Source organism: Aythya marila (assembly GCF_965140915.1).
Source record: "Aythya marila genome assembly, chromosome: 2".
Lineage (NCBI taxonomy): Eukaryota > Metazoa > Chordata > Aves > Anseriformes > Anatidae > Aythya > Aythya marila.
The window spans coordinates 121,097,177-121,118,416 of NC_139043.1; the positions used below are offsets into that span (position 1 = coordinate 121,097,177).

General features: G+C 42.6%; 1 protein-coding gene across 3 annotated transcripts in view; it reads left to right on the top strand.

Moving 5' to 3' along the window:
- Positions 1-21,240, top strand: part of TRIM55 (tripartite motif containing 55) — a 40,581-nt gene that overhangs the window by 15,451 nt on the left and 3,890 nt on the right. Inside the window, exons 6-9 of one of the 3 annotated variants that reach the window (XM_082753845.1) lie at positions 936-958; positions 1,052-1,176; positions 3,275-3,501; positions 5,600-5,852. In XM_082753845.1, coding sequence (XP_082609971.1) covers positions 936-958; positions 1,052-1,176; positions 3,275-3,501; positions 5,600-5,852 — 628 coding nt within the window. Of the gene's footprint in view, positions 1-935; positions 959-1,051; positions 1,177-3,274; positions 3,502-5,599; positions 5,888-21,240 lie in introns of all 3 variants that reach the window. The other 2 variants (XM_082753844.1, XM_082753846.1) reach the window with 2 other exon arrangements.

The window sequence follows — 21,240 nt, forward strand, 5'->3', positions numbered from 1 at the left end:
AAATACAATTTAAGCATTTTTAAGTTTTAGGAGCATTCAGAATTCAGACAAACTCATTCTTTGAAAACTTGCATCAACACAGGCAAATGACTAGGCATCTTGTGAATAATATTAAAACCAAGAATGATTTTGAGTTCCCCCAAGAGAAAGCATAAATTTTATTATTTTCCTACATATTCTTATTGTCCCACCACTAAAACATACATATATGTGTACTTCTGTGATTTACAGCATTTTCTTTTGCATATTGACACTGTGATTAACTTTCCAGGATTAGATATGGATGTTCTAAGTCACATTTTTATGCCTTTACCTCAAAACTTTTTTTGTTTTCATACTATAAACTACAACAGCTGATTAGAAACCGTTAGCAGCCTGTTCACTAAACTTACTGGTGTAGAATTTCTGTCCTGCAATGTTACAGTTTCTCTGTATTACAGGTTGAAAAGATCTTTCTTAAACAGAAAGCAAAAACAAAAACAAAACAAAAAAATCATCAAAGAATTGCTGTTGAAGAGTTCTTTCCAGACAAATAAAATTTTATGACTCCAGAAGTATGTTGTCATGGACAGTCATGGATATAGTTATTGTGACTAGAGGTGGTAACAGAACAATTGCTTTTCACCAAAAACACATACAAAAAGAAAAGGAGCATAAATATCTCTGTTTCATTTTTGTAGAAATTGTTGGTATTTGCTGTCATATTCAGAATTTAATTTAAAAAATCTTCAATGAACTAAGAACTTCAATGAACTCTGCTGTATACTAATCACTATTCAAATCTGATCTCAGTTGTAGATGTTGTGGTTATCATTTATGAGATCCATAGTAGTGCACTTAGAAGCAGCCAGTGTAAGAACTAAATCTCAATGCATAAAGTCTCTCAGAAAATGGAAACATTTAAGAAGTCCATTATTTCCTTTTTGTTTTCACAGAATGCCAAAACATTGCTACAAAAGTAAGTATTTAAACTTATGACACTTGATCTTTATAATGAATTACAAATTGGAAATTTATCTGCAAATGCAAACAACCCATCTCTCTGTTTTAGAATTACTGAAGCATCTAAAGGATTTCAAATGGAAAAAATAGAGGATGGGTATGAAAATATGAACCAGTTCACTGTGAACCTCAGTAGAGAAGAAAAGATAATAAGAGAAATTGATTTTGACAGAGGTAAGTCATTTATTTCACCTAAATTGCTTTCTTACATAGCAATTGTGTGTAATTTACATGATGATACAGAGCAGGAAAACTTGAGTCAGATATTTCTGTCCATCCCAAGGTTAATTAGACCATTTTGTTTCAATTATAATCAAAACCAAATATCCATCAGTTAGAAATCGCATAACCTGTCAACATCCTTAATGTTACCTATTATGTTGCCTCAAGATTTTCCTAAGAGCATGATCTTTACTGCTTCCTCATGTGAAGGGACCACAACATTAAGCTTTTATTTCAGTCTATAAAGTACTTTTTTCCCCCTAAAAGATGCTATTATTGTATGGCCTGCCTGCTATAGAAAGTCATTAAAGAAATAGAAAATTTACTACTAAAAATACTCCTTTCTTTAGAAAAGACACACATGTTTGTTCTAACAGAGAAATGTAACAGAAATGTGATCAAAATTCAAAATCACAGAGTTATAGAAGTAAGCAAAAATTGTCATCATCTTTCATATATTTAACATTTTGTGATGTAGCTTGTTGTGACATCATGACATGCTTAATACGTCTATGTGCTTAAGCAAAGTTGCAATCCTACATTTGACAAGGCAGCCTGAAACCCAGGCTCATCTATGCTTTACCTTACAGGGTAAGCCACAAGAAATTAATGGACACGAGTGTTTCAAATAAGCACTCTCCTATTAAAAGAGGAGAGTTCTCATCTCTTCTACTAATGGTCATCTGGATATCTCTGATTTTCTTGCTGGCTCAAGGTTCTGCTAATACATCCACATTTACCTCTGTCAGCCCAGTTAAGTTTCATGCATATGCCTGAGACTCATTCCGCTGGCACCTATCACTTACTCCCATGCCACAACTTACACTAACTTCAGAGCATGTGGCTGGTCCCTACAAGAGACCCTACATGCCTGCTGCAGGTCTTGGTCTGTAAGATGGGACCCGTGGACTAACTCTACTTGGGACTTGGGTCCATATAGCGGGACACCAGCCATGGCACCAGTCAGCAGCAGAGGATCAGATGCTGTCTCACAGGGCCGTGAACTTGCAGGGATTTGTGCTGTGAGGGACAGTCCCTGCTCACAGCCTCATGCCCGGTTTGTCCCTGTGATCAGCCACAGCTGTGTGCACTTGCCACCTGCGTGCACTTGCCAAGACCATGACCTCGTGCACCCTACCACGAGACTGGGAATGTGACACCCACCTCCTGGGGACAAGGCATTAGTAAAGCCTTGGCAATCAGGACTTCAGTCCTGCTACAGTCAGTGAGGTCCTCTGCATGCAGGGGGTGTGGAAGCAGAGATTTAACACTCTGCTTGTAGGAGAATGTTTGCCTGCAGGCATATTTCTCCATTACAAGAGTGTTATTTGATTTGCAGATCTGCATTCCTTCTACAGTCTCAGGCAGAACCACAGCCTGTGCAAAAAGTACAGTCAATTTGTAGGTTAATACATCCATCTAGGTTTATTTCTCTGAACTACCAGGATGGCTCTGAACAGTATCCAATGTTTGTCTGGATGAATACCATGATTATGCAAAACAAAACACATTGTTAGAGAGTTCCTTTTGGAAATGAGGGAGCAACCACGAATGCTGACAACAGGATGTGTTGTAGGATGTACAGCCTATGGTTTGATCAAGTCTGACAGTCTGGTTTTAGGGAGGTTGGTACCCTAGGCCTCCACAGGTAAGTATTGCAAAACACTGACCTGGTAAAATTCAGTATGGCCTCAGTGTTTAAAACAAATAAAATTGCAAGAGAGACTTTTAGTCTGGTAGACTGTGCCAGACCAGTTATCCTCTCATGAAAGACTGCAGGTCTGTACTGCAAATCCCTCATGAGGATAACTGAGGAGAACAGGCCTTTCTGCCCTCCCTCCCATGGGAAGGGCTAACTTAAGACTTTAAAGCATGTGCATTTGGTGTCCTCCCTGTTGTGATGCTCCTGCTTGTGCCCCGTGCAGGCTCCTCACGTCTGCCAGGGAGGTGGATCATCAGTAGCTTTGCTGTGCAACTGTAAATGGCCTTTCCATTACACAGAGACTGTAGTAATCTTCACGTGGTGCTCCTTTTATACTTGTCCCCTTAGAGGAGGAGGTGGAAGAGGAAGAGGAGGAGACGGTGGATGGGGAAGATTTGGATGAAGTCCACACAGAGTCATCAGGAGAGGAAGAGGAGGAAGAAGAGAAGGAGGAGGAGGAAGGGGCTGAGAGAGCATCACAGCCACCTCAGCAGGATCCTGAACCACAGAGCGCAGCAGGCGAGCCCCCAGCTGAACCTGCCCCAGCACCACAGCCTGCCCCCCCAGCTGGCCAGGTAACTGCCCCCGCTGCCCCGCTGCCCTGCCAGCTCTGCTGAGCTGTCTGGCAGAGCCAGAAAACCCTCACCTGCAGCCCGTGGGCACCGTGTCTCAGGAGCAAGGCTAAGAGAGTCCAGGCACTGGAGAGCAAAGCTGCTTCTTGCCCTTTCACAGATGCACATGACTGTACCCGGTCCTGCGTAAAGATCGCTTGATGGGCAAAGAATTGCCTTGCTTTATAAACCAGAATATATATGGGATACATAAGATATAAATAAAAGAGATTCAATTTGGGAGTTAAGCATATAATAATGGATGTTCTGCTTGCTGTGTCCTGTGTTTTAACTCAGACTAACTGTTATAAATGAAATGGTTGCTAAAATATTTATACTAAGAGAATTTGGCATTCCCAGTGGATTCAGTGAGCTTTCCACCAGCAGTTTTTAGATCATACCTCTAATCTTGTTTACTGGGAATGGCACTTACCTTCTTCTGCTCTGGTCATCCTAGAACTATCGTCTAAGTGGATGAAGGGATATCACACACCAAGCAGAAAAGGCAACTGCTTTTAGCCTATCAACGTTACAACCTGGCAGCAAGCAGATTCAGAGTGTGAATAATTTAGGCCAGCATTTTTTCTTAAGGAACGCGATTAGAATGAGGCTATAATTGCTGCATATTCTAAAAGACTATATAAAAAATATACTTCATGTGCTACTTTAGCTGCCCATAGATACAACTAATTTAGCAGATTCTGCTCTTATGCAATTTGCCCAGTGAAGTTGCTGAGTGGCTAGAGACAGCTCTGATGATTTTTGGAGAGGTCAGTGTAAAAACAAGAGAGGAATTGGTGAATTGTTGACTACTGCAAGCTTTCCACATAAAATGAAGGAAAATAAATACTATAGATTGAGTCTTGCTTTGATTTAAGAGCATACATGGGTTTGCACCAGTTGTGTGAAGATGCTCTTAAGTCAGGTTTTATCGATTTAACCAAAGTTTGTCTTCTGAAGATTTGCACTGATTCAACTAAACTTCTGTAGCATAACAGATGTACTTTTACAATCAAACAAGAATTAGACTTAAGAAAGCCTGACCACTAATGTCAAGTCCCTCACTTCTAAGGCTAAAATGGAAAGTGTATGGCATGCTGCTGCAGCAATTGTGAAATGCCATCATGACTTGGTCAGATGTGCATTACGCCGTGGCATGTGCGTTGCAATGTGTGGGATACCTGTATCTCAGCTTTTGCCTTCTGGTGTGAGAAAGGCAAAGCAGAAATGCAGCTGTGATAGCAGGTATAATGTGAGCAAGCCCGAGAGCTTGGCGCAAGTAGAGAGGTGCAGTTCATCCGACTGCTCCTCTTCTCAGCAAAATGTGACTGAAATTGGTCAGTGTATTGATAGCAAGGCTGGTGGGCAAACGTTTCTGTCCACTGTCTTTGTATTCTCCTTATCTGACTGTTCATGTCAACAGTTTTGTTGGCAAATGCATTGCTCTCAACCCAAAACACCATTCAAAGGTATCTTACCTGTTCTTCATGGCTGGTGACAGTTCATGAGGCTCTTATGCAGGATTTCTTATAGTTTTGGGATCTGGTTGTGTCTTTATCTGTGTATGGAATGAAATACAGTAACTAATCAAACGCCTGTAATTTGGCAGGCAGCTCTATCCCTTTACTGGAGTTTCACTGGACAGTATATTTGAAACACAGGGTCTCCTTCTCCTCCAATGCCCATTATTAACACTGAGTGCCTCGGATGACTTCCAGAGAGTTATTTCTGACTTAGAAATGGGTTTAAAATGGGCCCCAAAAATACAACAATATGGACTAAGGAACAGCTTGCCCACTCCTTTCTCAGTCAGGGTCCTCTTCCCTGCTAATTCTGCCCTCCTGTTTTATTCTTCTGGTAACTTATATTCTTTGTGTTTTTCAAATGTTAGTTGCTTTTGCTGTGCATTTTGACTGTAATTCTTTTGGACCTCGTATTAGGGCAAATACATTCCTTGCAGTGAGATATAACAAACACGGCATGCAGAGAAACGTTGGCTACGGCAGGAAGGTAACGCGGTGCACTCTGCTTCTTCTTCTTCTCTTTATCTGTCCTGATTAAGGATGAGGTTGTGACACCAAGTGGCTCTCAACAGACTGCAGAGTCTGACAGTCCAGTGCCACCCGCGGCAGAAACCGTCGACCCCTTGTTTTACCCTAGCTGGTATAAGGCTCAGCCGCGGCAAGCAAGCAGCCCGAGCTCAACCCCCGGGAGCGGGCTGGGGAAAGTAGGGGCTCCCGTTTCTCTGGAAACAAGTGCAAAGAAGGCAGAAGCCCCGGAAGCGGCAGCAGTGGAGGAAAGCGCGCCGGGGAGCGGTAAGGAAAGTAATGCCACTGCAGCGACGTCCAAGGTCAGTGCCACCGCGCTCACCCCAGAGGGTTGTGGCGTGCAGCAGTTGTTGAGGAAAACCTGACTTAATTTTCCTCTGCATGCTAAAGAATAATCTGAGAAATATGGAAGCAGCCTAAATCGTCATCTTGGCCGGTCCCCTGGGTTTACGGATGATTGGAATATGTGACAGGCTGATTGTCAGCTTCAGAGGAGCATGACAGCAGTTGTTTGTGCTTAGCTGCCAGTGCACCTAACCTGAGTTGCTTGCACACACGCTCAGGAGCTGTCAGAAAGGCTGTGATGCCTCTGCCCATCAGAAGTTTGCATGTGTTAGCAGCAGACGGATCCCATGCATGAGATTATTCTCATCACCTGTTGAAAGCCTGTGCACATCACGTGTACACCAAGCAGCTGCAGCTTGGCTTTGCCTTTTGCAGTTTGGTGGCTGCAACTGGAGTGTACAGCTTTTTCCTGTGTACACAAAACCATGCAAATACCTGGTGCTTCCTAGTGTGCTTGGTGGCCAAGCAGTAAGCAGTGTGATTTACTGGGTTCAGATCTGTTGCAGAGGGTTTCCTCCTTGTGACTTGATTAAAGGAGAGCATCATGGTAACATATTCCAGTTCTGTGCTGGACTACCAGCAGCATGATGAGATTACAGAGATTAATGTCATAAGGTATGAGAGGCTGTTTCCCTTAAAATGACAATGTTAGAGTTGGGATAACCTGAATTTGAATATTCTTTCTTCTGCATATGTGTGTGAACTTTGCATGGGTCAAAGACTAAAGAAGCAGAGATGAGGAGACTGTGTATGAAGTATTTGCACATCACACCTGCTCCTGCTCTAGTGGGTGACAACCAGCCCATTAGCAGCACTCCAAATCAGACTGTCCTGATTTGCAGACATCAGGCTCAAGCTGTCTGATTTAACAAAGATATTACCTGTACATATGTGACAGGAGGAGAGTACGTGTGTGCATGTGGAAAAGCACAAGTGGGTAGTAAATATTTCAGTGCTGTTTCCTCAAAAGATAAGTTGACCATTCAGCATACATGAGCAGCTCTGCAATAATAAATCATCATGTGGTGGGCAAGAAGTTAGAAGAAGGGCTTCATACAGATGTGATAAAAGGGACACTTAACTGTTGGCTGAAGGCTTCATGCAGACACTTGAATTTGGTGGGAGGATTCTCAGTGACTTCAGTCATAACAAGAGAAAAAATTGACCCACAAATTCCAGCAGTTATTTTTCAAGTCAGGGTTTGATATGAATATGGAATATACATGCATATATACATATATATATTAAATTTATCAAATCCTCTATGACCTTGTCTTCTTAAGTATATTCCAAATGAGCTGGCAAAGGCAGGTAAATTCACAATGAAATCTTTTGCTGCTGTTTCTTTATATCAGTTCCACTAATGAATGGGCACCCAAGCCTCACCATAGACAGGTAAAATCCTTACTGAGTTTGCCTGATTCCAGGCTGCTTCCTTGGGGGCTTAATTTACCAGCAACAAATAGAGGAGCAAAACTAATGTTTGGTGTGGCCAAACTTCTGAAATGTGGTTTCCAGTCACATCATAGCTGATCTGTTGCACCCAGCTCTTCATGGCTGGGTACAGGGAGCGAAAACAGGCAAGTGTTGCCAGTGCCTGGGGTTGTGTGGACCTGTGGGTGCTGTGTCTTGATATTTTATAGGCTCAGGAGTGACACTGACATTTTGGGAGGAGGAGGAGGTTGAAAAGAGTAGTGCATGGTTCTGGGGATAGGGGAAGAAAGAATTGGGAATGGGATTGTCCCAGGGCTGGAGGCAAGGGGAGGAATGGGAAAGCAAGGGGAGCTGAAGGGTGCAGAGTGTGCTGAAGAACAGGAAAGCTGGAGAGACCAAGGTAGGCGGGGTGGAGGAATGATGCCACATCAGAGCTATGGATCTGAGCTGAAATGAGTCTGCATCGTGAGCAAAATGGCCTTGCCGCGTGCCACTGGTCATTTTTCAGTATGTGAACTTTGTTTCCTTCCTGCATGTGACTTTGACACAACCCACTCTCCAATGGCAAACAGGCTGATTTTTCAAAAATCCTGGCTGATGTTCCTTACAACACTGTTTTTACTCCCTTGCTCCATTTAAAGAATGTCGTGGAAAAGTGTTGTGGAAACAGAGCTTTTCACCAAGCGTAGTGGTAATGACGAGTTGGTGTTATGACAATGCTGGTGAAGCATTCTTCTTATTTTCTCACAGGAGTTAGCATTCTGCATATCACTTTTGGCATTTCTAATCATACTACATCATCTTTGGAATCTGATTCAATACATTTGTTCTTTCATGGGTAGGAAATATTTCATTTTACCATTAACTAACAGTTCAAATAGTGTCTCTGGTGATGTTCCTATATGGTCTTAAAGGAAGTTTTCCCTTTTTTGTTTCCCCCCATCCAAAAACATCATGCTGGTTCACAAGTCAAGCTGCCTAAAACATTCCTTCCTCTCACCTTCAGAACGCCACCCTTCGGCTTACTCCTGCATGGTTAAACATTGCATCCCCCCGGTTCAAAATGGACAGGGAAATTTACTTCCGCAGGTCCATGGGCTTTTATTTCAGTTGCTGTTCAGTTGGCCAGCAGGATAGAGACCCTGAGGTTTGATGTGAGGTGTGACGAGCTGAGCTTGTTAAATCCAACAAATCGTGGAGTAAAATCTGGAGGGTGATGGTTTTCACCAGAGGGGTAAACATCAGGAAGAAAATTCCACCAAATAACCCTGCACCGGGAGGCAGCCTGTCCCCTCTGGGAAGCAGAGCCCAAGCCATCCAACGTGGCCCTGAAACACATCCCCACACTATGAGGGATGAGCCCAACTTTCTCGAAGCATCCAGGGTTGTTTGGTTACAAACACTCCCTATAACTACCCCTAAAGGATGCAGCGACATAGTTATGGGCTCGAGGGCACTGCTTATGAGCGGTGCTTTCATCAGTGAATCACAACATAGCAGCTCCCTCCCCCAGAAGAAAAAAAAAAAAAAAAAACAACACAAAAAATGAGCTAAGTGGTGCCCACAGCAGGGCTCACTAGAAGGAAGGAGGTGCCCCAAGCCTGCGGTGACATGGGGTGGAAGATGACAGCACCGCTAAATCTCACCAGACACACTAGATGGGACTACCATCGCACAGATACCACCCAAGGCTGTGCGTGTGCTTTTAAGTATCTGCGCTTAAAAAAAAATGTCTTGAAAATGGGCTTTTCATAGCAATAAAGCTGAGCAAGCTAGGGCTGGATTTTGCACCCCCTGGTTTTTAGCGGGCATGTCATAAATTGCGGGGCTGCTTCCAAAATGTGGATCCCAGGGCAGGCTGTGAATACTCTTTTTCTTTTTTTCTTCCCTTTTTTTGTCCCCAGGTAGATCCAAACTAAGAAGGTCCATTCTATACTGAGGCACAGCAAAAAGCATGATTAGTACATGTTTTTCTGTAGGCAAAGGTTTTTTTCCTTACATCACACTAATTAGAGCTGAAATATCTACAATATCAAGGACTAGGAACTTCACTGCACAGTGAAGTTGTCCTGAAAACAACAGAACAACTGTAAGTTAGACCTTATCTGTTCCATAACTTCTATTCTGGAGTAGCTCCTTTTTTGTAGACAAGGTCCATGATTTATTTCCTCCAGGTCCAAATTCACACCCTCTGTAGGTAAGCTATATATTTATATTCAATTTCCAAAGCGATATGGCTGATCTGCAGAGAATTATGTTATCACTGGAGCATTTAATCTTGTTTACTGAAGACCAAAGACCTCTGACAGAGAGTAACAGTAGTTACCTTTGAGCATTCACTCTAATGACAGGAAAAAAAAAAACAGTTTTGGTCTATTATTCAGCACAAAATGCTTGTTTCTCCCTGCTTATTTTATGTACTGCACACCAAACATTGTACAACACGATATGGTGCCTCTGTGAAAAATGGTAAATTACTATTCAGCTTTTATGTGCAAAAATTCCAGCACTAGGACTGAAGTCTCTCCTTAAAAAAAATAAAAACTAAAAAAAACAGAGGGAAAAAGAAGTTATCATCTGTGCTTTATCTACATAAGTTATGCAAAAGGCTGCACTGTCTGGTGGTAATTTGAATTTGAAAAGCATCGGACACTGTGAATCTCAATTAAATTTACGGAGCACCGTTTAATTTTCATTTATTTGTGTTTGGTTTTGGAAATTTGTTATGTTATTACAAGAGGACATAGAGCTTGCTTGTACTCCTGGGAAATCAGGCATGCGAATAGCATCATGCTCTTTTTTTTCCCCTCTCTTTCTTTTTTAATTCAAAATACCTTTTGAAATTAAAAATAGACCAATGCAGAAGGCTCTCATTTCAGCCATTTGAGACCTCTTTTTGTGTGGTCTCTAGTGACAGCTTTATGATTTATTTAATCATGAAATAGAAGGGAGGTGAGGAAGAAAGACATTTTGGTCGCAGACTCTATTTGCATAAAAATGATTTGCTTCCCCATGTGTGGTGAGGTGGCTGTTTAGACACTTTACGTGTCTTTATCTGTCATGTGAAATATCAGGTCGCTGCCCTTTTCTTTTTCTGTTTGAAAGCCAAATAACAAAACTACTGGAAATAAAAATGATAATAATAATTTAGAATAATAATGATAATAATAATAATAGTAATATAAAACTGTATGACTGCCATAAAAGCAGCATATGATTTATTTTCAGGCTATTTCAGTGGAATGTACTGGTAGGGATTTCCTTGTGTTTGAGCAGCACGAAGTCAGTTCTCCCTCTTAATACCCCAAATTACTTTACTTAATGGTCGCTTCACTTCACTGTGAGCCATGGTATCAGCGTCATTCCCTCCGGCATACAGAAGGGTCTATCAGTCAGGACAGGCAGCAGGAGGTGCAGCCCACAGGTTTACAGCCTGCTTGGTCTAAGAAGGGGCAGCTTGAGGTGATTCACACACAAAGGGACCTCCACACTACAGACACATCCCACTCCAGGGAACGAGGAATTCAGGGGCATGGTCACTGCAAGCAGCTTCTGTGGCTTGCTTCTGTGGAAGAAGAGAGGCATCTCTCTACCGGCGGCTGCTGCACTCTTGGCACCCTCTTCACATCCACCTGCTGAGTTTGAGGTGACATCGCTCTAAACCCAGGTGCCTCTGCTCAGCGTCTGAAGTTAGGGAGATGTTGTGCAGTGAATCTGAGCCTCTGCGGCTGACAGCCAGGGGTGAATGATTGGGACACCGGGAGCAGGAATAGATCCATGTGCTGCCTCGCCCCCGTGGGGAGCCATGTGTTAGCAGAGGATGGCACCAGCATTAACAAGCAGCCCATCCCAGCGCACAGGAGAAACAGATCTTGGAGTCCAAAACAACAACAAGAAAGATTAGAGGTGGTGTGTGTGACAAGTTACAGAGGGAGGTGAAGCAAACCTTTATCCAGTCTGAAATTGTCTTCGTGTGTTCGGTCTCGGAAGACAGGCTAAGTGGGATAGGAAGAAAAGTGCACCTTTTGTGTGTTAGACTTAAGAAACTCATTCAAGTGCTTGGCATTTCAGGACTCAGGCATGTGTCCTTCTGCTCGTTTAACCTGAAGGATGCTTCCAGTGGCATATAGTTGTGAAGCGTTACACACGTGAAGAATAGTGTGTATGCTTTATAAATGCTCATAACATCCAACCCTTGGACTTGTGCACCCGGAGGGGACATGGACCTTCAGTCTCACATAAATCTGACTTTTAGATATACACTGAGTTACCCTTAGCAGTAAGACAGGTTTTCAGGACTGCTGAATATCTGTCTCTTCTACAAATGCTCAATACTCCCAGCTGTCAAGCCCATCTTGATGCCCAGCTTCAGGAAACCAATCTTGAAAAGCCAACCCTCAGTTCTGTCCTTTAGTTCACTTGTGCAGACCTCTGACAGCTGGAGAAAGCCATGCACATCAAGAGCAGTAGGAGCACTTTCCAGGAATGTGTAATGATTAAATATACCTTCACATTTGGAACCTCTCTGTCCCTCAGCTTGCAATAGAGGAACTCCAAAATCAATAGGGATGGGTATCGTATAGCAAAACCTTCTTGTGTTATCAGGGGCAGAGGGCAGATCCCCAAAGACTTTATATCTGCTCAAATTTTTTAGTCTGATTAAATAGAAGGCAGTGGATACATAAATCAGGAAAAGTCTGTTCATTTTTTCCTACTCCAAATTTTGTAGGCAACATCTCTCACGCAGTGACACCATGTACATTTGTGAGAGTGTTGTATTCACCAAGGTCTCTGGTTATCCAGTTTATCTCACCCCAGAGAAAGTGGGCAACCCCATAGGCTGTTGCTCAGATCTCCCATCAAGAAGTGTCTGTCTGTGGTTCCGGAGGACTCAGGCGCACACACGCAGTTTGAAAGGAAATGCAAGTTAATCATACACAAACAATATTCTGATCTAATTTCCCTTTGCTGCCAGTAAGTACAGTGCTTTAATTCCATGAGGATATAAAATATAATCAGGACTGAGCTGTTTGGGAGGAGAAATACTAATAGAGTGGCCTATGTTAATCTTATTTCATTAGTTTTAAAATTTTCTATTACTTGCCTGCAACCTTATGCCATCTGCCAAAATTACCATAGGGACGGTCCTCTCTGTATTCATGTACCGTAGCTGTCTTTGCCCTGCTGCTGAACGCTTCAGTTTCAGCTGGTGATCCTTCATACTTTTTTCCACGAGACAGCTTTAAATCACATGCCAGTGGGGTCAGTATTTAGCTAAGCTTTAGCCAATTGGTTGTCATGTCAATATGCAGACAACATGGATGAAATAAGACAATTTAAAATGAAAATAAGCCTAAGATCAGGCTGTGTTCACTGCTCGTGTGCCTCTGCTCCTCCATCACTCTTTAAGAGGTGTGGGTCTACATTTTAGAGCAGTGCTGCTCTGGTATGAGTGCCTGGCTGTGCAAATATCCATTTCCTTTCTTTTCTGTGAACTGGAAACTCAGTCTCGCCACTCTGCTCAGGTAAGCAAGCTAAGTCACCCTCATAAATCCAACATTTCCCACAGAGAGGGGGGCTTGCTTGAGAGAACAGCCTTGCAAGGCTGGATTTTGGGGGACTGATGCTAAGCAAGGGTATCTCTCCCCTCTGGGCCACCCAATACAGCTTCCCCACAGCTTGTCCCCAGAGCAGGACAAGAAGTGAGTGTCAGCAGCAGAGGTAGCCCAGGAAGCCAGCTGCTGCTCCAAAAGCTCTCTGCTCCCTTGAACAACTGTACTTAGTGGAAGGCCTGGGAGTTCAGAGAGCAAAATGCAGCTTGGTGTTTAACATCTACCTCTGGATACACTCGGACTGTATCTTAGGTAAAAAAATGGATGAGTTCATGCTTGTACACTTTTAAAAAATCCACCCAGTTTGACTGAATGAAAAATGGGTCATCTACTGTCAGCAAAGCTGAACCTTTTGCAGAAGACCCATGAACCAGCTAGCCTACAAGCCCCAGCTGAATTCTCTTTGAAGCTTCTTCCTAAATATCTCTTAAATTTCACTGTGTGAAAAAAAATAATAAAAAATAAAAAGGTGTTCAACCTGTAGCTAAAATATAGGGCAGACCTTGTATGCAAAACCCTCAGTTACCATTTTCAAAATTCTGCTTTTGCTTCTTCGTAAATTGGCTAACTGAGCTGGGACTCGGGTGTAATGTTCAGGTCTGAGGCCACTCAGGCTGGTATTTAGTTGGAAGCAGATTCTGCTTGTAAATTTCCATTTTGCATCTTGACTTTGTGCTTAAGGTGAGATTTTTTTTTCCCTTAATTTAGTGAACACATGCAGAGAAAATCAGGAAAGTCTTGATTGCTCCTCTTTTAACACCTCACTTTCCCTGGCTTCTGAGAATTATCTGAGTGATTCAGTGATGAGTCGTAAGGGCAATGTATTAGGGCCAGCTTTCAGACAACAGTTTCTCATAATTAATATGAGTGGCAAATATTTCACCTGAAGTTTTACCTTGAATAGTCTGGTCTGCGATTTGTCTGGTGAGTCATAGGTACCATCTGATTTATGTATATTTCATTTTTCAGTCCATTACAAGCAATAGGACTCAACAATGACAGCATGGGCAAAATTATTTCTGCTGTTTAAATTAATACAAAGCCGGGCTCACCTAGATGCTGTCTTTCAGCAACTAGATCATTTAAATACCAAATTCAACCTCCATTAAGCCTCTTCCTCAAAGCATTGCTCACTCTGTTCATTGTTAGGGCATTTTTGAAAGGAAAATGGAGTGTAAACAAAAAGTATTTCTTAATCATGGATGAGCAGTTGCTGGTTTACATCATGTTGTGGTTGATTTGTGTCACAACAACACAGGCCGCCTGTTTGTAAAAGATTTGGTCGGTTGTCATCCCGCTACCTGGAGACAGCTCAGGCTTTCGGTGTAGCTGTGAGCTCAGCCACGTAAAGCAGTGCCTGCTGTCTCTGAACCCTCCCAGATGGATCAATATTTAAACACCAGCCTATCTGACTAGCTGTCGTGAAAGTCCTCCTGGCACCCACCCAACAGTGACATGGAGGGGCAAGGTGGATGGCTGGTGTGCATCCAAAAAGAAACAGAGAGAAGGAGAGGGCCATATCAAACACAGAGCCGATTTTTCTTAGATCCCTTCTCAGGTGGTTTTTATTCCTGACATCTTTAGGATAATCTTCAAGTCATTAAGTAAGAGACTAATGACTAATTCAGACAGCCTGTTATCCTGGATTTCTGTCCAATGGAGATAGATTGGTGCCATGATATCCAAACCAGGCTTTAGATGTCCCACATAGATGTCACGCCTACTTCTCCTTTCACTGAACAGAGAACGAGGATCTCACAGCGCTGGAGAATAAGTGATCCGAATTTCCTATTGTTCTCTTTCATTTAGAGAGCACCCTATAAAATCTGCCTGAGCCTATCTCAACCACCAGAGGTGGTGATTGATAAACATACCTGGTCTCTCAGAGCACTCCTGGCTCAGCATTTCTGCTCACAGAAGAAGTGGCTATTTTTCATGATGAAACACACTTGTTGTTTGATTTGCTCTATTACAAAATGCCTTGCTGAGGAAAGGTGGCTGTTGTTTCCTCCCTCAGTAAGGGCGAGCTTTTCAATGACCGGCAGCAGATTTACTTTTTCAAATGCATTCATCTTTATATTTATGTGCAATTTTCTAATTTCATTTTATAAAATAAACAGATTTTTTTTAATGGAATTTGTGTCCACCCAGGTGCAGGTCAGTTCCAAGCTTGGCTCTGGTGACAGCTGCCTGTGGTCTGTGCCCTGCACCAATAATAACCAGGTCAATAACTGTGACTGAATCCGAGGCCTTAAGAGCAGTATTTATCACAGCTTCTGCAGACTTCACCTGCGAACAGTGCAAGATGGGCAGAAGGAAGGTTGATTTAATATCTCGCACACAAGTTGGCCAGGCACTGTGCGAGCAGGCCAGCATTGCTAATAATGGGTGAGCACAGACTGCGATGAGATGCCGCAGACATCTGCCCAGGCAGTCACCGTGCTGCTAGCTGAGCAATGCACCATGACTGGAGTACAGTTATTGGCTACCAGATACAGTTGCTGTGGTTGAATTAAGGAGATTTGGGCAACCAAACACATGGAAAAGCAAGCACACATAGGAAAAGGGGCAGATGCAACAGGCAAGGAAGGAGACGTGTTTTATCTGTGGCAAAGACTTTCTGTTTCTGCTACACAGTGACTTTATGGAATGGCCACCAGTTGCTTGAGCTGACATTGCAGCTTTTCTTCCTGCACCTCCATCAGTGTAATTTTTGTCTCCCAGAGGATGTGAGCTGCGGACAGCTCACCCCACACTCACTCACACCAACCCAACTAAGTCAGTCACTCGTGATGTGAGAATAAGCAGTGCTCCAACTTCTAAAGCATGCTATGTGTCTACACACCTCGCCGCTATGCTGGCTGTGTTATCTGATCCAGTGAATGGAGCTCTGGTGTGAGTCAGAGTCTGAACTGGCACTGCGTCTCATTCATTGGCTCTACAAAAATACCATTTTCAGAAGAAGAAAAAGCTTTAATTTACAACAATCCACATTACTCAAAGGAAAGAATATATGAAAGAGACAAATGTGACGTTAAACCATTACTAGATCTGCTCCTTTTCTCTGAAAGTTAATAGCAAAGTTTCTCTAACATGGCTTAGATGGGTTAGTACCACAGAGACATTCTTGGAAGGTCTTTACTTCATGTTTAATTTGTTGGTGTGAAGTAATATCTGCTTATCTGATGAAGCAGGAGTAGGAGGAAGAGGAGAGAGCTGGTAGCCAAGAGTAGCTTTCTGGCACCGGTGGCCAGTGCTTGCCACTTACTCCTGCAGCCTCTCAAGATGATTCTTCCTTTGCTAGACAGCTGTTCAGCAGGACTGGAAACAGCAGAAATTATGTGTTTAGAATAGGTGGCTCATTGCTATGTTTAGAATAGGTGACTCATTGATCAGGAGGTCCTCAAAAACTTCTCCATCAGAACAACAAAGAATGATGTGTGGATAAATCCAGGAAAGACTGAGCCTTAACATTCACGTCTGTAAGACTCCCATCTTGGGGTTCCTTCATTTTCCTGGTCACTAGTGGGACTACTTTTTATGCAGGTCAGTTGTTAATTACTCTCAAGAAAAAGTAATTCCAGAAAGGTGCAGCAACGAGTGAAATATTGAAAATGTGTCTTATTTCTGGCTTTTTTTTTTTTTTTTGAGTCATGAAAAAGATTGGTTACATGAAGAAGGGAATTCATTTTTCCCAACTGCCAGCTAGAAGAAAGCCACCCCCTTATACTATTCTCTAAAACTGTTTTCACTACTGGTTCAAATGCCTGGACCTTGGCATCCTATGGGAGATGTGCAAATCCTACACCAAATAAGTTATTTGGCCTGTTTTCCTCTGAACTACATTTGGTGTCTTTAATGACACCAAATCACCAGGTCATTATGCAAGAGACATTGCAATAGACACATTAGCCACATCCTGTTAATTGTAATATAAGGAAAATCTACTGAAATAAAACATTTTCTCCCAATAGACTTCTAAAATTCATTGTCAACCACTGTTAAGAAAGTGACATAGCTAGTACTGTGATTGATGGAGTTTGTCTCCATCGATAATATGCAATATGTCTTTGCATATTATTTTGTCTGCCACCATATGTGTTTTTGTAGCAGGTAATCGTAGCAATTATTTAGAGAACATTCTGTTGGTTCCTACTAATAAAAAGAAAAGATCCATGCAAAATAAGCAGCCTCTTAGCCTGAAAGAGTATTGTTGTGATATATGTGACAGCTGCCAGGTGTTTTGCTGAAGGAGCTAGACTGCATTAAAAATATGAAAACAAAATGCTTGAACTAAAGTTTAAACCATTTAAAAATAACCTGTTGTGCTCCCTTTGTTTCCGCTGCCTGGAAGTGTTGAGTGCCAGAAGTGTAACACTTGACATTTGAGGCAGACAAACATAGCCTACAGATTCTGTGATGGCTTTGCGACCAGCTAGCATTTTTTAATCTTGCCTGTTCTTGTCAACACTAGGGGTTGTTTCTAAACAAGATAGAAAAAATATGGGAATTAACTTTAATTTCTTACTCCTTTTCTGAGGCTAGAGAAACCATAGAATTAAGTTTATATTTTCACTGCTTCTCCCTCCAAGACCCATATTTTCTTACAAATTCACTCTTGCAATTGTGCTGTATCAAGAGGAGGCAGTGAAGGCATTGCATAGCTCACATACCTTTAAGGGTGTAGATCCTTTGTTTTTTTCTTTTTTTTTTCTTTTTTCTTTTTTCTTTTTTGGCATCAAAGGTAGTTTAGGAGTATGGGAGTTTTTTTGCCAAATGACCCTGCTTCTTATTCCTGCCTAGATGCCACCACTGGCATGGCAGTTGTGCTGATGCAGCTGCTTGTTGGGCTGTGTTGGAATCAAATCATTCAAATGGTCCAGGTTAAAAATATCACTCTTCAACTCAAAAACAACAACAAAAAAAAATTGATGTCATTCCAGTGGCATTCCCATTCTTAGTGCTGCCCTGCAAACAGCTGCAGCAGTGCAAATGGCCAGTGGGACATGGAGGGAAAGCAGGAGGGGGTGGAGGGGAGCCAAAGGGCAGAACCTTCTTCGGTTTGGGGAGCTGTTGCTCCAGCAAGCTTTGATATAGCTGTATGAGAGGGCTGCTTGTAACCAGCTAGTGTATCCATGTACATGGCTGTAAGAAATAAACCCCTTTTCTAGGGCATATTGAGTTACAATAAGCCGCATGCATTCTCTCCTCATGAATTTCAGTGTAAATGTAGACCTTTCATGTTGTGACCATCAGCACTGAGACCAGGGTTCCACAAGGTGGCAAATACAGTTTGGGAGAATTCAGCACTAAGTCAGAAATACCATACTCAGGTGGCACAAAGTCTTTGACTAGTAGTAGTCTTCAACTTCAAAATCACTATGAAGGACCGTATTTGTTCAAAAAATGTGAGAACTTTTGAAAATGTGTATAATTTTTTGCTTTGCTGGCAAAGGCACAGTATATTCTCCTATGACCAGCATAAAGCCAGTGACCATTTTTAGTTTTGGACTAATTAGACAAAATTCTGATCATTTAGTCATGTTCAAGCCAAATGAAACATACTGCTGGGTGATCTACAGCACCATAGGAAACAACTATTTCAGCTATCATTGCTCTCACATCTCCTTGCAAGCTGATGTGACACAACCTCTGAGAGGTCCATTATAAAGTTGGTTTCTCCAGATCCTGCTTTATCAGAAATCATCAAAAATAATAATAAAAACAAAACAAAACAAAACAAAACAAAACTGAAGAAGACTACAAAGACCCTGCACCTTTCATCCTTACCTTATAAATTAAAGAGGCACTGATCTTGTAAGAGAAATGGTGCCATCAAAGTTCATTGTTTCTATCAGTTTTGTGATATTCTGAGGTGTTTGGGTGGAACCTTTCTTGTGTAATTATTTAAAAGCCAGACCTAGTCTAACCTGGTCACCAACAGTGACTCTGGAGTCAGCAGGGAGAACCAGGCGCCTTCAGAAGGCAACCCACGCTACAGACACTTCTTGTAGGAGGGCACAAATCACCCTCTGGTGGTGCCTTTCTCTCATCACTCCCACTAGAGGGAATGAATGCAGTTTGCCTGACCAGATATCTCACTTCTGGATGACTAAAGCTTGGTAATATGGGTTCCAGTCTTTGTACCTAAAGGCTATGGAGATTAGCAGTGGCAGAACAGAAAACAGCGTGTGGACGTCATTATGTTTCAAATACCTACAAGGACTGGACTGCCTGTTATTCCTACACCATAAATAGGGTAACTGCTGGGCCCTAATCAATAAAAAGTCTGTGATAAAATCAGTCTACTCACTCTTCTCCTCCCTCCACACCCTTTGCTCAAACCCTATATGGATTTAAGTAGTGTTTGTGCCTAAGGAAGCAAATGCTGAAAGTGCTGAACACCTATAACTTTGCTACGACTCATCTGCTAAACCCCGAGATCCTTATACTGTTTATCCATGCAAATTCCAGCGTGCCAGCTGCTGAGGGGTGCTAAATGGATTTTTCAGTGGGAGTTGTGGTTGCTCAGCACCTCCACAGAGCTGGCATGTAAACTCCAGCCTGGGCTTCACTTAGGCGGAAAACAAATCCAACCATCAGTCATGCAGGGTGTGCTTCCCTCCCCGCTTCATGAGCTGGCCTGGTGAAAATTCCTGGTGCTTATTAAAAGCATCATCTGATGTCACTCGACACCACAAGGGAAAATATAAATCAAAGTGTAAGTATTCAGCACTCTCTCAGCATTGGCCTAATGTGATTAATGTAATCTGAGGTAAACACTTCAGTTATTCTTTATTGCTGTTAGGGACCCAAACAGAGGGCTGGGGCTTGTTATTCTAGGTAAAGTGAAAAACAAGCCCTACCCATGAGATCTCCAAGACTAAGATAAAGCTCAGGTAGCAGCTTAACAGCAGTTACCTAACAGCAATGGACAAACACGATGAAGTGTTGAATCTCAAACCTCTGAAAGGCATGTGGCAAGGGCTGAGCCATGCTCAGCAGAAAGCTCTTCCCTGGCAGTGGAGAGGGACTGCAGGAACAGGGCAAGGGAACTGATCCGGGACAAAATGCAAGAACTCATGGGGAGATCGGATGCCCAAACCCTGTTGATGCTGAGGGGACCTGCTTCTGCTTTCTGCTTTGCAGAATCACCTCCTACTTAAATAAATAAATAAATAAATAAATAAATAAATAATATTTACAAAGGTGAAATCTTTGTAAAAGATTTGTAAAACCTTTGGGAAAAAAAATCCAACACACTGTATTACTCTGTGTTGTGTGAGCTGCCACTGGAAGGGGAAAATGGATTTAGTAACGTGGAAAGAGTCTCTCCTGGCACCCTTTGATGGTTTCTTGCTTCACATGAGGATAGCATACCTCAGTGACTGCGTGACTCAGAGCACAAATCCTGAAGTGTCACAGGTGTGAAAACACAAGCCTAAAAGCCAAGGAATAGCCCCGTTGTCAGTTCTGCACTTGCCTCACTCCCGGCTGGGCGTGATGGTGGGTTATTGCTCTTGGAAAGGTGCATCGAGGTATTGCAGCCTGGCAGCCTGCTGAGTCCAGCGAGGTGCAGGGAGAGAATGCTTCACCCAGCCAAACCCAGTGGGAACGTGCCGGAGCTCCGGCGCTGTTTTGCTGACACAGGAAGATGCCATCTCAGCAGCGTATGAAGGAGTTAACACGTTATGAAACATGGTTTTGTCAGTGATGTAGACAAAGATTGTTTTGTTTGAAATGCAGCACCAGCAATGCTGGTTAACAAGGGAATGCAGTCACCTTTCCCAACCAAGGCTTTCTTTCTTGTAACGTGCTAGGTCCGAAGTCTATGAAAAAAGCTGCTTAAATTTAAGCCCATAGATCGTTCTTTCCTTCAGAGCTGAGCTTAGTTTAATATATATTTCTGGCTATTGGCTTATTGGAATAGCAAGTGGAGGTGGTATAGAAAGCCTGTCTTGCATAAGAAGACAAATGGCAAGCTACAATTGTGGTTCTAAGTAAAAAAGTATGAAATTGCAGGAAATGATGTTCTAAACCTCCTGCCAATCCTATTCCTTTGCAGGTCAGCCCCATGCCTGGTCACACACACTGCTGAGGGCTTGGTGTACAAAATTGCACAACCAATTTCAAAACTACTTTTAGCTACTCCAGGTGTCCTTCCAAAAATAAAGGGCAAAATTTTCAACACCACGGAGGACTAATAACCCACCTACGCTCCCACATTTACTGAGATCTGGAGAGCACACAACCCCTTATGACTC